The following is a 15,548-nucleotide window of genomic DNA, read 5'->3' as shown; positions in this document are numbered from 1 at the left end:
CTTTGTAGCAGAAAAGGTTGAAAACCATGGAAAACTGCATCTCTTGTGATTCCAAAGCGTTGAGCCATGGCAGTTGCAATTTGTGTGGAACTTCACGAATTCTATCGTGTAGATCAGGCATGGGCAAACTTCGGCCCTTCAAGTGATTTGGACTTCAACTCCCACAATTCCTAACAGCCTAACAGTTCAAACACCTGGAGGGCCAAAGTTTGCCCATGCCTGGTGTAGATGCACGCAGAGCTGGCAAGGCAGAGAGAGCCCTGCTCCCCAATACAGCGATGTCAAGCTGCATTGATTCTGAAGTGCCAATGCACCCTAAGACACAGAGAAGATGTGTTGTCGAAGGCTATAATGGCCGGAATCACAGAGTTGTTGTATTTTTTCCGGGCTGTATGGCCATGTTCCAGAAGTATTCTCTCCTGATGTTTCGCCCACATCTATGGCAGGCATCCTCAGAGGTGTGAGGTCCAAGCATGTGGACAACTTCAACAGAAAGGAAGAAACCATGAAAATGAACAAAATCTGGCTACCAGTATTAAAAACCTCAAAAATCAGAACAGTAAATAAGAAACAACACTCTAAAAACAGAGGAGTTCCAGACATGAATCAACCAGAGGCAGTTAACGACTCTGAACAAAGGATGCCCCCAGGCAGGAAGAAGCCAGGAGATGAAGCTGCTGCTGCTCAGTCGTTTAGTCGTCTCCAACTCTTCGTGACCTCATGGACCAGTCCACGCCAGAGCTCCCTGTCGGCCGTCACTGCCCCCAGTTCCTTCACGGTCAAGCCAGTTTCTTCTTCTTCAAAGATACCGTCCACACATCTTGCCCTTGGTCGGCCTCTCTTCCTTTTTCCTTCCATTTTCCCCAGCATCATGATCTTCTCCAAGCTTTCCTGTCTTCTCATGACGTGGCCAAAATAATTCATCTTTGCCTCTAACATCCTTCCCTCCAGTGAGCAGTCGGGCATTATTTCCTGGAGGATGGACTGGTTGGATCTTCTTGCGGTCCAAGGCACTCTCAGGATTTTCCTCCAGCACCAGAGTTCAAAAGCATCTATCTTCCTTTGCTCAGCCTTCCTTATGGTCCAGCTCTCGCAGCCATAGGTTACTATGGGGAATACCATTGCTTTGACTATGCGGACCTTCGTGGCCAGTGTGATGTCCCTACTCTTCACTATTTTATCGAGGTTGGCCATTGCTGGTTGCAGTCTGCATCTGCAGTAATCTTCGCACCTAGAAATATAAAGTCTGTCACTGCCTCCACGTTTTCTCCCTCTATTTGCCAGTTGTCAATCGGTCTGGTTGCCCCCAGGCAGGAAGAAGCCAGGAGATGGAGCTATTCAATGCTAATTAAGGTGATTAACTACAACATTTACACTGGCCTCCAACCGACAAGAGTTCTTCTCTCACCCTGGACTTTCCACAGATATATACAAACCTTCCTTGCTTAGTTTCTCCATACCTCACACCTCTGAGGATGCCTGCCATAGATGTGGGCGAAACGTCAGGAGAGAATACTTCTGGAACATGGCCATACAGCCCAGAAAACATACAACAACACAGAGAAGAGTTAGTTTTTTTTTTTTTCCTAATGCCGTTCTTCGACCACTGCTCTCGTCTGGGCCGTGTTAACCTCCACTCACTCCAATGTTTTCTTGCGGCCATGCATTTATGTATGGGTGGGCAAGGAAGGAAAGGGCAGGAGGCGTCAACAGAGGCAAGGCGCATGCTCAGAAGGGTGACTGACGCCAGCCCTGAGTCGTGGCGGCTGTAGCGGCGGCGGGGGCGCGCTCTCCCTGCGCCCTCCTTCCTTCCCGGTCCAGCTGTAGCCTCGGCGCGCGCTCCCGACCGCCCTGTTAGACGTGGCAGTCCACTGAGCAGTTCCCGGGCGGAGAAGAGCCGGCTCCGTTGCCTCTCGCTCTTTTGCAACAAACAGCGGGCTTGGGACGCGGAGAGAAGCGCAGGCAGGAGGAAAGAAGGCGCACGAGAGCACCGTCGCTGGGAACTGGCTTGGTGAGGGCACCGCAAAGAGCAAGAGAGATTGAGAAAGAGATCTAGATGGGAAAGGGACCCGCATCCAGACTTGGGGGGGGGGGGGGGGGGATGGATGCCACCTGGACCAAGATGAAGTGCTTGGGTTGGGGATCGGCGCTTGCATCATCTAGGGAGCATCCCATGGAAGGGGCACCAGGGACTGGAAGTCTCCCATGATCAGCACAGGAGTGCATCTACACTGTAGAACAGGCATGGGCAAACTTGGGCCCTCCAGGTGTTTTGGACTTCAACTCTCACAATTCCTAACAGCCGGTAGGCTGTTAGGAATTGTGAGAGTTGAAGTCCAAAACACCTGGAGGGCCCAAGTTTGCCCGTGCCTGCTGTGGAATGAATGCAGTTTGACACCACTTTGCACTGCCATGGCATCATAGGAGTTACCAGTTTTACAAAGTCTTTAACTTTCTTTGGTGCCTCCCCGAACTACAGAGCCTGGGATCCCAAGTGGTGTCAAACTGTGTTGATTCTACAGTGGTCCTTCTCCCGCAACAAGTTGGGTGTACTCCAGTCCAAACTTCAATATCTGACTTAATTCACTCATCTATTGGTATGCTTATTGGCGATCTTTGTTGTAATGGTGTGATGTGTTGAGATGGTTGTATAAAATTATACGCCCTTCTATGATTTAGGTGTGTTTACGCTGTAGAATTAATGCACGTTGACACCACTTGAACTGCCATGGCTTTTGGCCTTCTCAGCCCAAGGCAGCCCCCAATGGCACAGTGGGTTAAACCGCGGAGCTGCTGAACTTGCTGACCGAAAGGTGGGAGTGGGGTGAGCTCCCACTGTTAGCCCCTTCTTCCAACCTAGCAGTTCTAAAACATGCAGATATGAGTAGATCAATAGGTACCGCTCCTTCAGGGAGGTAACAGCTCTCCATGCAGTCATGCTGGCCACATGACCTAGGAGGTGTCTACAGACAATGCTGGCTCTTCGGCTTAGAAATTGAGATGAGCACCAACCCCCAGAGTCGGACACGACTAGACTTAATGTCGAGGGGAAACCTTTACCTTTACCTTACACTATAGAATTAATGCACTGACACCACTTGAGCTGCCATGGCTTTTGGCCTTCTTTACCCAAGAGTGCTGGTACCTCACTAAGCTACAAATCCCAGGATTCCATAGCATTACTCCATGGTAGTTAAAATAGTGTCAAACTGTATTATATCTGCAGCATAGGTGCACTCTTAAGCTCTTTTCTAAAGTTTGATCCATACTTTAGAAATACACCCCCACCCCCAAATATATCGAAATCTACATGAATTATAGCTAAAGACCCTTGGGAAACTTTTTAAAAGTCACTATACTTGGTAAAATAAATTCACCTTTATATGGAGCGTATAAGCAATATGAACCATTCTTTTAGGATAAGGAACAATTCAAGATGGTCCATTCATGATGAAACTTTTAGCTACATATGATGTGCCCTTCCCTCTGTTGGGTGGGAAAGTGGTATGTTGGCAAAATAGGGCCCTGTGAGAAGGATTTCAGCCAGCCACCAAGGATTGTATCGAACTGTGACTGCTAGATGTGCAATGGCATCGGCTGGGTTTTGGTTCCCAGGTGCCCCATGGGTCCCAAAATCTGTGGATGCTTAAGTCCCGTTGTGTACAATGGTGAAGTAAAATAGTGTCCCTTATATAAATGGCAAAATCAAGGTTTGCTTTTCAGATTTTTTGTTTAGAGTGGGAGAGATATTTTCAAATTATGGATGGTGGAATCCATGGATGCTGATTCCATGGACATGAGGGAACTGACCGTGTAATGACTTTACTACAAAAACAATCAAACCCAGATTTTTATAAGACTGTGGGTAAAGCGTCTGAGCTGGATCTACACTGCCATATAATGCAGTTTAAATATGCCTTATATGGTCAGTATAAACTAGTGATTCCCAACCTTTGGTCCTCCAGATATTTTGGACTTCATCTCCCACAATTCCTAATATCTGGCAAGCTGGCTGAGATTTCTGGGTGTTGAAGTCCAAAACAACTAGAGGACCAACAGTTGGGAACCACTCATATAGACCCATACACTGCAGTTCAGTGCAGTTAAACTGCCTTATACACAGACCATATAATGCAGATTTAAACTGCATAATATGGCAGTGTAGAGCCAACCTGACATATAAATCTGATTTATATAATTAGCTTATATGCCATAAGAACACCATCTTCTGACTACCACCTTTAAAAAACCCAGTAATTTTTGCACAAGTTTATCCTTGGTAAGTCCTGACAAACTGGACTACATGGAACATGGAAAAGGGGTCATACAACTATGTGCCATTCATGCCGGTTCACACACACACATGGGAAAGTGGCATTTGCTTCTGTAACTGTCACTTCATATCTTCTGATTTTCCAGTCATTATTTGAAGTTTATCTTGATACTGAGTATTGTTTTTATTTCCTATTGATTCGATGTGAATGAATCATCTTTATTGATGTTAGCTGCCTTTTACTTCTGGAATACATAACTCAGCATTTTGGCTTAGACAACACATGGCCTAAGAACTAGTCTAACCTGGGACCTGGAATGCAATTGGATTATAAGTGTGCAGTTTGGAGTTCCCTTGGATCTTGTCCTTCTCCTGAAAGGTCAGGTAGAGCTGATGTTTGGTAATGTCTTTGCTCAATTTCAGCTCGTGTGTTGTCTGTACATTTTGGGGGGATTGAAGATCTGGCCATAGGGATTCATTCTTTAATTCGGCTTCTTATAGATCATTGTAGTATATTCTATATAAGGCTTCCTTACAAGAGACCTGACCCTTGTTTTATTGAAGTCTTCTTTTGATCCATGGTCATCAGTCTTCCTATATTTAAAGATCCATGCCTAATGGAATGTCATAGCTGTTGCTACAATGTTTGTGTGTGTGTGTGTGTGTGTGTGTGTACTATTAAATGTATTATGACTTTTAAATATTTGTTTATTATATATATATATATATATATATATATATATATATATAGCTTTTGCGGACTACTTGTGAACAATAAAACAATATCACTCTCTTCCAGTCTGTTTATAGGTATAATTCAAAATACCTTCAAATATGGAAAGAAGCACTCCTCAAGATACTCAAACTTGAATACTTGGAATATATCATGGAGTGCTTCCTTCCATATTTACCTGCCTGTAAACTGAAGTCATTATCGCAAGCGCTGTTAAGCACAATGTAGGGAATCCCAGTTGGTAGGTACCTGAGACAGTGCCCTTTCTATAGCTGTGCAGATTGACTCCCTCTTTGTTGTACTTTAGGAAGCCAATAAAGACTGTACAGCGGCTTGAGACGCTTTGTAGTCAACTGTTTGCTCTTTAATTTTAATGGATGCTCCTAAATTTTATTGTATGATTGCTATTATATAAACTTTTCATGTTTGTTACATTGATATGCATGCTTCTAGGGAGAAGATTCAGTTACTTCAATTCAATAAATGCTAATGAAAAGTCACATTGTGAAAGTTTTAAGTGAGAATCTCAAAGTTTTGGCCTGACTTGCACCTTATGGCCAATGTGGTATAATATCAGGACCATTCCCTGGGCTCACAGGCTCCAATATCATTTCTCGCTTCCTTGTTTGCAAGAATTATGGTTTGCTGTGATGTCCAATGCAACCAAACATTTTACTCCAAGTCATAGTATGTCACCAAATTAAAATTGGAAACCATAGATTATAAAAACTGAGGCAGGGGTGGTTATATTTTTTTAGTAATAACAATTCCATTGATTTGGATGTGGCATCAAGTAAGGAAAACGGGAAAAGGAGAGCTTGCAAGGGAAGGAAAAGCTGCCACAAAGGAAGGAAGAAACTGGACTTTTGTCAACTCTGTTGATAACACCAGCTCCTTCCTTTGTAAAAAGTCACTTTTTTCACACTTGCCTAGCTCCTTTCTTTTTTTCTTGTTATCTGTCTTGGTGTGCGTGGCTTTTAAGTAGGATCGGTTTTGGGAAGATGGTTAAAGAGAACTGGAGAAACACAAGACTTTCATTGTTGGATTGTGGTGCATCTCCAAAAAATAGTGCAATAAAACTTGTGCTAGGAAAGATCAAGTTTCTAGCTGATCCTACTGTAGTTGTGTCAGCCTGCCTACAACAGGCAAAGTAAACAGCCTGCATGTGGAATCTCTTACTGAGTAGAGATGAACAGCAAAAAAGAAAAGGGGAGAACAAATAAACTGCAGAATTAGGTCTAACTCACTTTAAAGATGACCTGAATACAGAAGAAAAGGGTAGTAGATGGATTTCCTTCTTAGCCCAAGGGAGTAATTATAAAGGTACAGAACATTCACTACATTAAAATGAGTTGCAGAGGTTACATGGATGTATAAGAGCCAGTGCAGTATAATGGTTTGAGTGTTGGGCTTTTGGAGACCAGGGTTCAAATCTTTGCTTGGTCATGCAAACTCACTCTCTAATCCTTAGAAAAGGCAATGGCAAACACACTCTGAATAAATCTTGTTACGAAAACCATAGGATAGGATAGAAATGACTTGAAGGGCACACCAACAAAACAAGCATGCCTACATTTCAGCAGAATACCTATGCCCAGAGTTTCCAACTACTTAAGCTGTAGTTTTAGAAGTGTTTTATGTCTCCTCTAATTCAGATCTTAAGAAAGTCACACCAGTCAGAAAGCATGGCTGATGGCTGAAGGAGTCTGGAACAGTTATACGCTGGACCATAGTTTCCAGATTCCCCAAATCACTAGCCATTCTGGTGAAAGATTTCCCGTATTCCAAAATAATTTATCCAAGTTCTGGTTTGATTATGGGTGATTATGAGTGTTTGATTAGATGTACTGGTGTGTAGTGTGCTTTATGAAATAATGTGTGTTTTGAATTTTTATTGATAACAAGAGGGAGAGGGTTTCTTTTCTCAGATTATCTCAGGTACTTAAAATGTAATTGAAAGTGCTTTCATGTCACTGAGTCAGCATTGTTTTGTTTGCATGTCTGAGGTTTCTTGGTTTTATGTCCTTTCGATTTGTATTGGAAGTCTGACGTGGCACACTTTCTTTGCTGGCACTGAACTATGCAGGAAGTAGTTTCTTTTGCTAAGACTGTGGTGAGGGTTAACTCCTACCACCACCTTAAACATCATGCTTTGTAGTAGCAACTAAACCGGCAGTACAGGTGCTTCAATACTGAATATTAAGTAAAGTTGCTGAAATTATCAGAACTCAAACTCACATTTTGTTCTGCCTAGAAAGAAGGAGGGCTCCACACCTCAATACTGAGATCAACTAATTGGCACCCTCTCTCTGGAAAGGTAATTGCATGAACCTGAAATATCTCAACCCTTTAAAATAACATCTCAAGTGTTCAGCTTACAAAAATGTTCAATTTATATATATTCAATTCAGAGCAAAAACAAATATTCTGACTAAGGTATGAAGCAATTTGTAATGCAGACAAGCTTTTCACACTAATATTTCAAGTAAAAGTAAAGGTTTTCATCTGATATTAAGTCTAGTCATGCTCATCTCCATTTCTAAGCCGAAGAGCCAGCATTGTCCGTAGACACCTCCAAGGTCATGTGGCTGGCATGACTGCATGGAGTGCCATTACCTTCCCACCAGAACAGTACCTATTGATCTAGTCACATTTGCATATTTTCTAACTGTTAGGTTGGCAAAAGCTGGAGCTAACAGTGGGAGCTCACCCCACTCCCTGGATTCGAACCCTCGACCTTTCAGTCAGCAAGTTCAGCAGCTCAGCAGTTTAACCTGCTGCGCTGATTAATTAACATTACCTACAGTTTTAATATTCAGCAAGGTGTCTACAGTGTATAGTATGTGGAACTCTCTTATGAGTATTATACTTTCTTTAATTTGATATTTTCTGGTAGTAAAAGCATGTGTCAACATCATCCACATTTCATGTATTTTTTTAAAAAAACAGGACGGAGTCATTGGCATGGAGTTCCTGTCCCTTTTTATGTAGTCTTTGCATGTCACTTCCTGCTGTGTTGTGCTGTTTCTTCATACTTTTGCCTTTAAAAGTGGTTGCATTTTTGTATCCTCTTTTTGTCACTGCATATCCTCTAACATTTCACAGATGAAAACTGGCTCATGTGTGGCCAAGCAACATCAAATTGTGGTCAAGATGGCAAGAATTACTAATGAGGAAGAACAAGCTCGGAGAGGCTGCAACAGTTTGCTTTTGCTCGAGCTTTTTGGGAAGGCAAGATTCTGCCCCCTTCTCTCTGTTCCCCCCACTAAATCAATGAACTTTGCACTTTGCAACAAAAAAGTGGGATGATGGAATTAAATGGGTCTGTCCTTGCCAGATCAGTTGCACCATATATCTATGAACTGTGGAGGTTTTTAAACAGATTGATGGCTATCCCTCTCTGGACTGCTTTGGTGGCACAAGGTTGAATTAGCTGATCCTGTGGTCCCTTTCAACCCATTGTTTCTGTGCTGCATGTCTTGCAAATTCTATACAACCCAGATTGACCAATGTTCTCTTACAGACCTATTTGGGTTCATAACAATATCTTGCCACAATGATCTTACTGTCAATATGCAAATATATTTTGGAACTAAAGGGCTGAAAGTTAAAATTGCCCCTTTGATAACAGTTTACTCTAATTCATGGTTATATTTATGTCCATTTCCCCAGGTCTTCTGTTCTGGTATAGTCAATTGAAACATAAACTGGCCAAGCTTAGTTGTATGGGCTCATATTTGGGGACTAATTTAATAGAAATCTTGGAGATTTGTTTCTGAGTAAACATTCAGGAGGGTAAACAGTATTTTTTTTTAAAAAAATGGCCTAGTCAATACAAGTTGTGTATCCTGCATATGAAATGCTTGGAACTAAAAGTATTTTAGATTTTAGCTTTTTAAAATTAGGTTTCACTATCACAACCACCCATGTAGACAAATTTGGATTTTGGAGTAACTGGGATTTTGGAATTTCAGATAAGGGATGCTTGGCTAGTATTAACATAAAACCATATAAAGGAATTCTATAGTATTTGAGCCTAAGAGAAAGACATTTCTAGCATAAGTGTTTATGGAGTCATCTCCACTTCATCAAATGTGATCGGTAAAGGGTATATTTGCTATATTACTTACATTTTCAATCCTTGTAACAAAGACTTTACTGAGAAAGAACTCTCACCATGCTCAGTGGGGGACTAACTTGCAAGTTCATACACTTCCCAAGGAGTCCATTTGGTTTCACACATGGAAAAAAGTGCTGCTGGGTTACACTTTACAAACTTGAACAGATAATCCTCTAAATCAGTGGTTCCCAACCTTTTTTTGACCATGGACCCACTTTGACCAGGGGCCACTTTGACCAAGAATCACTCTAACATTAATACCAAAAGGGTTACAAATCAGTTTTGGTCAGCTTTAAATTCGGTTTAGTTATTTGGGGTGCTGATTCAGAAAATTGTATAGGATAGACCACATCAGCTTTAGTTTCTGATACAGAACATATGCCTTCCAGTAGTCGCCATCTGCTTTAGCGAAATAAAAATCATGTGTAGTTCACGTTTGACCAGCCCACACACTGTCTTGCCAGATAAAAATATGCCACACATATGATCAGTAAAGAACAGTAAATTTACTCTTTGTAAAGACTGGTTCAAGATTGGGAAAGCGGTACGGCAGGGCTGCATACTTTCACCCTCCCTATTCAACTTGTACGCAGAACACATCATGCGATGTGCGGGACTTGATGAATCCAAGGCTGGAGTTAAAATTGCTGGAAGAAACATTAACAACCTTAGATACGCAGATGATGCCACTCTGATGGCTGAAAGTGAGGACGAGCTGAGGAGCCTTATCACCAAGGTGAAAGAAGAAAGTGCAAAAGCTGGGCTGCAGTTAAACATCAAGAAAACCAAAATTATGGCCACCAGACCAATTGATAACTGGCAAATAGAGGGACAAAACGTGGAGGCAGTGACAGACTTTATATTTCTAGGTGCAAAGATCACTGCAGATGCAGACTGCAGCCAGGAAATCAGAAGATGTCTACTTCTTGGGAGGAGAGCAATGGCTAACCTCAATAAAATAGTGAAAAGCAGAGACATCACACTGGCAACGAAGGCCTGCATAGTTAAAGCAAAGGTATTCCCCATAGTAACCTATGATTGCGAGAGCTGGATCATAAGGAAGGCTGAGCGAAGGAAGATAGATGCTTTTGAACTTTGGTGCTGGAGGAAAATCCTGAGAGTGCCTTGGACCGCAAGAAGATCCAACCAGTCCATCCTCTAGGAAATAATGCCTGTCTGCTCACTGGAGGGAAGGATATTAGAGCCAAAAATGAAGTATTTTGGCCACGTCATGAGAAGACAGGAAAGCTTGGAAAAGATCATGATGCTGGGGGAAATGGAAGGAAAAAGGAAGAGAGGCCGACCAAGGGCGAGGTGGATGGATGGTATCCTTGAAGAGACTAGCTTGACCTTGAAGGACCTTGGGACAACGACGGCTGACAGGGAACTCTGGCGTGGACTGGTCCATGAGGTCATGAAGAGTCAGAGATGACTGTGTGAATGAAGAAGAAGAAGAAGAAATGCAGGGCAACATATATACAGTCATATGAACAGTTGCATTGACTCACACAGTGTCCTTTGAGGGAGATTCAAATAGTCCTTAGGTGTCCATGTAAAAGGTCTTCTTCCAGCAGCACAGAAGCAAATCTCTCTTGGTAAGTTCCTGCACAGAAAACTATATGTAACCATTGCCAAAACTCCCAGGCTCAGCTAGTTCCCTGGGCATAGCCCAACCAATCAACTTCGTGCTTTGCATTTTCAGTTAACACACTCACCAACTGATTTTACATGCTCCAACACTGCTCACACACAGAAAATCATATTTAACAATTTAGAGCTGATGTGGTCTATCTAGTGCAATTTTCTGAAGAAGCATGCCAAATAACCCCAGGAACAGGCTAAAAACAAAGACACCAATGCGCCCCCTCCAGGCACCTATGGACCAGCTCCGCTCGGGGGGAGGGAGGAGGAGAAGCAACAGTCAGGATGCTTGTTGTTGCATCTTTCGTGGATAGTTAACCTCTCCCCTCCCGACATCCCCGTTGCCTCTGCACTATAAGAGGGTTTGCGAGACCAGTCACTCTCATTGCAATGGTGTAGTAACTGTGAGCCCATGGACCATGTTTTAGTTCTTGGGGACCACATGTTGGGAACCACTGCCCTAAATAATGCCATATTTGCATTTTGACAGAGTTAAGGACTTAATGTCTCATTTTGAAGGCTGCTGAAAAATATCAATTGGCTGTCACAAAGTGCTTGGTTTTGCACCGGTCTCCATGATTGGGGCATGTCACAGCTTTATGAAATTGCTGTGAGGTGCAGTTAACATTCACAGAGAGATTTATACATGGGACTTTACAAGAAGAGGTTTGTCAGATGCGTAACTCAAAGGATTTCCTATCTGAAATAGACACAGGGAAGGGAACCATGAGTAAGCAGTGGAAGAAAAATAAATTATTATTTTAATGTATTTACAGTACTTTTGGTTTAGGAAACATAAGATATAGGGACCAGACTTCAAAAAAGAGGCATGGCAGGGAGGCCTTATATAATTATGTATTTCTGACCACATAAAAATAAGCAGGTACATAAAGAATTTCTGAAGGGAAGGCAGGAAGGTTATAAAGGATCTAAGAGAGCACAGGAGGCTGGTGAAGGGGCATAAGGCAGGGAATTATCTGGTCAAAGCAATGAGAAGTGAAACATTTTTATACAGATTGCTGAAATAAATTGGGTGAATAGAGCTGAGATGTCAGAAACCAAGAGTGAAGATTGTACTAAATACTAGTGTTTGTAATTAAAAAAAACCCCTACTTGGATGCATTTTGGAATATATATCAAGTGGTTTCTAAATGGTTATCCGATCAGGTTGCTTCATTTCACATGTCCATATTGCTACTTTTAGATAAAAGTTTGCTGAAACATTGTCTACTATCAGTTATTGACATATTCTCCTTTAAAATTGTCTAGATCAAGAAATATGTCTAGCCTTTAGCAATAAAACCTTTTTGTTCTTGCTAAAAGTAACTGTGACTGCATCAGTGTCAGCTACCTGTGCTTTCAGGGTTTTTTTTTTTAAAACAAGATTGTATCAGCAATTTTGATAGAAGAAAACGTCTGTGTACTTTCTCCAGATCAAAGCCTGGTCACTATTACAACAGAGAACCAAGGAATGGAATGTTGTCCTCCTGACTTTGAATGGTGCTATTGTATTACGAAGTTCATTCTGTTTCTTACTTACGCTATACATCAGTTAATTAATTGCAGTTAAATAACTTTCTTTTCCCAATTTTTATGACAGGATTTCCTTTAAATATAAAGCATTGCTGAAATGAATCAGCAAGGATATGTTGCAATGCCTCCATATTCTCAGTCCCAGCCAGGAATGGGAGGATTTTCACCCGGCTTTGGGCAACCTGCTTCTTCTCCCCTATATGGACACTATGGTGAATCAAGCCCATCATCATCTGTACCTCAATCAGGTAGGGTAACATTATGGCAGAGTCTGTATATAACTTGTTTGTATAACACAGGGCCAAACTAAGGCCCTCCAAGGCAATTTACCTGGCCCCTGCCCTAAACATTAGACAAAGAAACAACTTGAAGGCACACAACAACAACAATCTTAATTAACTTGACTATCTTATCAGCCAGAAGCAGGCCCACACTTCCAATTGAAATACTAGTAAATTTATGTTGGTCAAAATTGTTATTCATTATACATTTTGGGACATGAGAGAAGCCTCCCAGCAGGATGGTAATACATCTGTACGTCCGCTGGGCAACGCCTCTGTAGACTGCCAATTCTTTCATACCAGAAGCGACTTACAGTATGTTCTCAAATCGCTTCTGACATGAAAAAAATATAAATATTGTATTGTTCTTTCATTTTTTGCGACTACAAATAAGACATGTGCAATGTGCATAGGAATGTGTTCATAGTTTTTTTGCCCACAACAGTCTGAGGGACAGTGAAGTGGCTCTCATCTTTAAAGGTTTGAGGCTCTCTGGACTGAAACATCAAAGGAATGGAGCCTGTTTAAGTGAATGCATTTCTATTCCAACACCTACCTAAGTTGTTATGGATTGATGATGATAAATGGAAGCTCTTATGTATGGTCGCAATCCAGAGTCACCTGCAGAACAATAACATGCCTCTCAGGTTTGCAGAGCAAAAATACAGAAACTTTACTGATTCCAAGAGATCAAAAACAATCGTATTTACAATTGTCCATCTAATCACTTAGAGAAGTCTGTAGTCATAAATAGTCCTTTCTCAGTCCACAAATCTGCTTCAGAGAAGAATACAATCCTGGTTCTTCTCCCTCTTTCCTCAGCAGCAAACAAGCCTCAAAATAGCAAGGCCTCTCTGAGTACACAGCTTTCTTCCAGCTGTACTCAGTCAGTAACTGAAAAACTTGTCCAAACTGGTTCTGCAGCAGCAGAACAGAAACAGTATCAAAACAATCTCCATGTTTTTGCAGACTCAGCCAATCGGCTTCATGCATTTCATTTTCTAGTTAACACATACACCACAATGTCTTTGCAAACCATGAGATAAGTGACCCCCAAATTTGCTCTAAAATGTTGGGGACACTGCAGAGCAGATTTGTAATGTATATGTGTTATGCAATTGGGAAGGTAAAGGGGAAAATTGTGTTCTGTATCCAACTTACGCGCTTGTGAGTTTGGAAAAAACTTTTGTTCTTACAGAATCTTTTTTCTTCACTACAGCATAATGTAATTACTTATTTTAGGATGAAACCTGTCCCACATGACTGTGATATCAATGGAATGAATAAGGACCTTATCATAAAGGCTGCCAGAATTGCTATGGATCATGGCGAATTCAGCGGTGCCTGTTGGGGGTGAATGGGTAACCAGTCACCCCACGTTCTGCATCGCCTGACTTACCAGCATGCTGATCCCATGGGGGGAAGCTTCAACCATGCAGTGTCCTCCCATTGCTTTTGGTGCAACACAGGAAGCTCCTGTGTTGCCGCGGTGGTGGCATATGCCGGTTTCGCTATAGTTTACCCATGGTGCCCTGCTGGCAGTTCCTCTGTATCATGGGATGGGAGCTGGTAGGCTCTGTGGGGGAACTATAGTTGAACCGGTATATGCCTCTGAAGTAAGCTCCACCTGATGAGGCTGTCAAACTCATTCATTTGAACAGCTCTAGTTGGGACTAATATTGTACCTGAAGCATTGTTCCTCCTTTTCACCTGGGGGTGAGGGAAAAGGGCAAGGTGTAAATTATGTTTCCTTTTTTGTTTTAGTCTTTGGTCATATGTTCCAATTGAATGGAATTCAGTTCTTATCAAGTTATGTCTTACTTTTAGTTATGCTGAAAACAAATGTGCCTTTTGGGTCTACTGCTCCCATTGGACCACCTCCTCAAAGCACACACCAGTTTAACCAGATGAATCTTCAAAATGGTCCCAGCAGCACAACACAACAGTTGCACAGGTATTTTTATTTAAAAGATATGGTTGAAATTAAAAACATTAAAAAACGAATTTCTTGCATAATAGTTTTTTTATCTATCAAGACCTTTTGTGATAATACAAACCATACAAGGTCACTTTGAGCCCTAGGCATGGCCACTGATTTTATTGGTGTTTCATTCTAAAGCAGATGGTTGGAGGCATACCTTGGACTACTTCAAACTGCTTCAAACTAGCTTTAGATTATAGTTACCAAATTTCATCTCATAATAGTCATTCTTTTTATTCCTTTTTTTGGTTAAAAAAAGGGGTGTGTGGGTGGATGAGTGAGTGGGTAGGTGGACGAGCAGATGAATGGGCAAACGTGTGAGTGGATGATGTGCCCTTGCTGAAAGGGGAGAGCAAGTGGATAAAGTTCTTTAGGGCAGGACAGCAAGACCTGTGGAAGGGAATGCTAGACTGTTTACAGCAGGGAGGCTGGGGAACACAGAAAGAGCCTCCCCGAAGATTGAGTAAATTCAGTCGGGCGTCCCCTGGGCAACGTTTCTTGTAAGCGGCCGATCTTTCCAAACCCAAAAGCATTGGATGAATGGATGAATACCAAAGGTCTTTATCAAGACCATTGCTAACGATTATGTCTATTAATATAGAAGGTTTGTCACTTGCTAAGGAAGAACTATTAGCCAAAATGTCTAAGGACATTTCGTGTGACATCCTATGTATACAGGAAACACACAGAGACAACACAATGAGAAGACCAAAAATTCTTGGAATGCAACTGGCAGTGGAACGACCTCACAGGCAATATGGCAGTGCCATTTTTGTACGATCTGGTGTAGCAATCTCTGCAACTTCCCTCACAGAAGTGAACAACATTGAAATCTTATCTGTGGAACTTGATAGTTGCACCGTATCATCACTCTATAAACCACCTGGGGCTGATTTCTATTTCACACCCCCAACCAGCTGCCACAATCATGAAGTCCATTTTGTTGTGAGAGATTTCAATAGCCATAGCTGTGTCTGGGGCTATGA

At 42.0% G+C, this 15,548-nt stretch overlaps 1 protein-coding gene across 3 annotated transcripts in view; it reads left to right on the top strand.

Moving 5' to 3' along the window:
• Positions 1 to 1,774: 1,774 nt before the first annotated feature.
• sec24d (SEC24 homolog D, COPII coat complex component) overlaps positions 1,775 to 15,548 on the top strand; it is a 67,650-nt gene continuing 53,876 nt past the window's right edge. The window contains exons 1-4 of one of the 3 annotated variants that reach the window (XM_008112073.3): positions 1,775 to 2,011; positions 7,265 to 7,323; positions 12,368 to 12,548; positions 14,409 to 14,535. In XM_008112073.3, the coding sequence (XP_008110280.1) occupies positions 12,398 to 12,548; positions 14,409 to 14,535 (278 nt within the window). In that variant the 5' untranslated portion in view covers positions 1,775 to 2,011; positions 7,265 to 7,323; positions 12,368 to 12,397. Of the gene's footprint in view, positions 2,012 to 7,260; positions 7,324 to 12,367; positions 12,549 to 14,408; positions 14,536 to 15,548 lie in introns of all 3 variants that reach the window. The other 2 variants (XM_008112071.3, XM_008112072.3) reach the window with 2 other exon arrangements.

Source organism: Anolis carolinensis, chromosome 5, assembly GCF_035594765.1.
Source record: "Anolis carolinensis isolate JA03-04 chromosome 5, rAnoCar3.1.pri, whole genome shotgun sequence".
In the NCBI taxonomy this organism is placed as follows: Eukaryota; Metazoa; Chordata; class Lepidosauria; order Squamata; family Dactyloidae; genus Anolis; species Anolis carolinensis.
The sequence above is the reverse complement of the archived record's forward strand: the minus strand, read 5'-3'. Positions and strand labels throughout refer to the sequence as shown.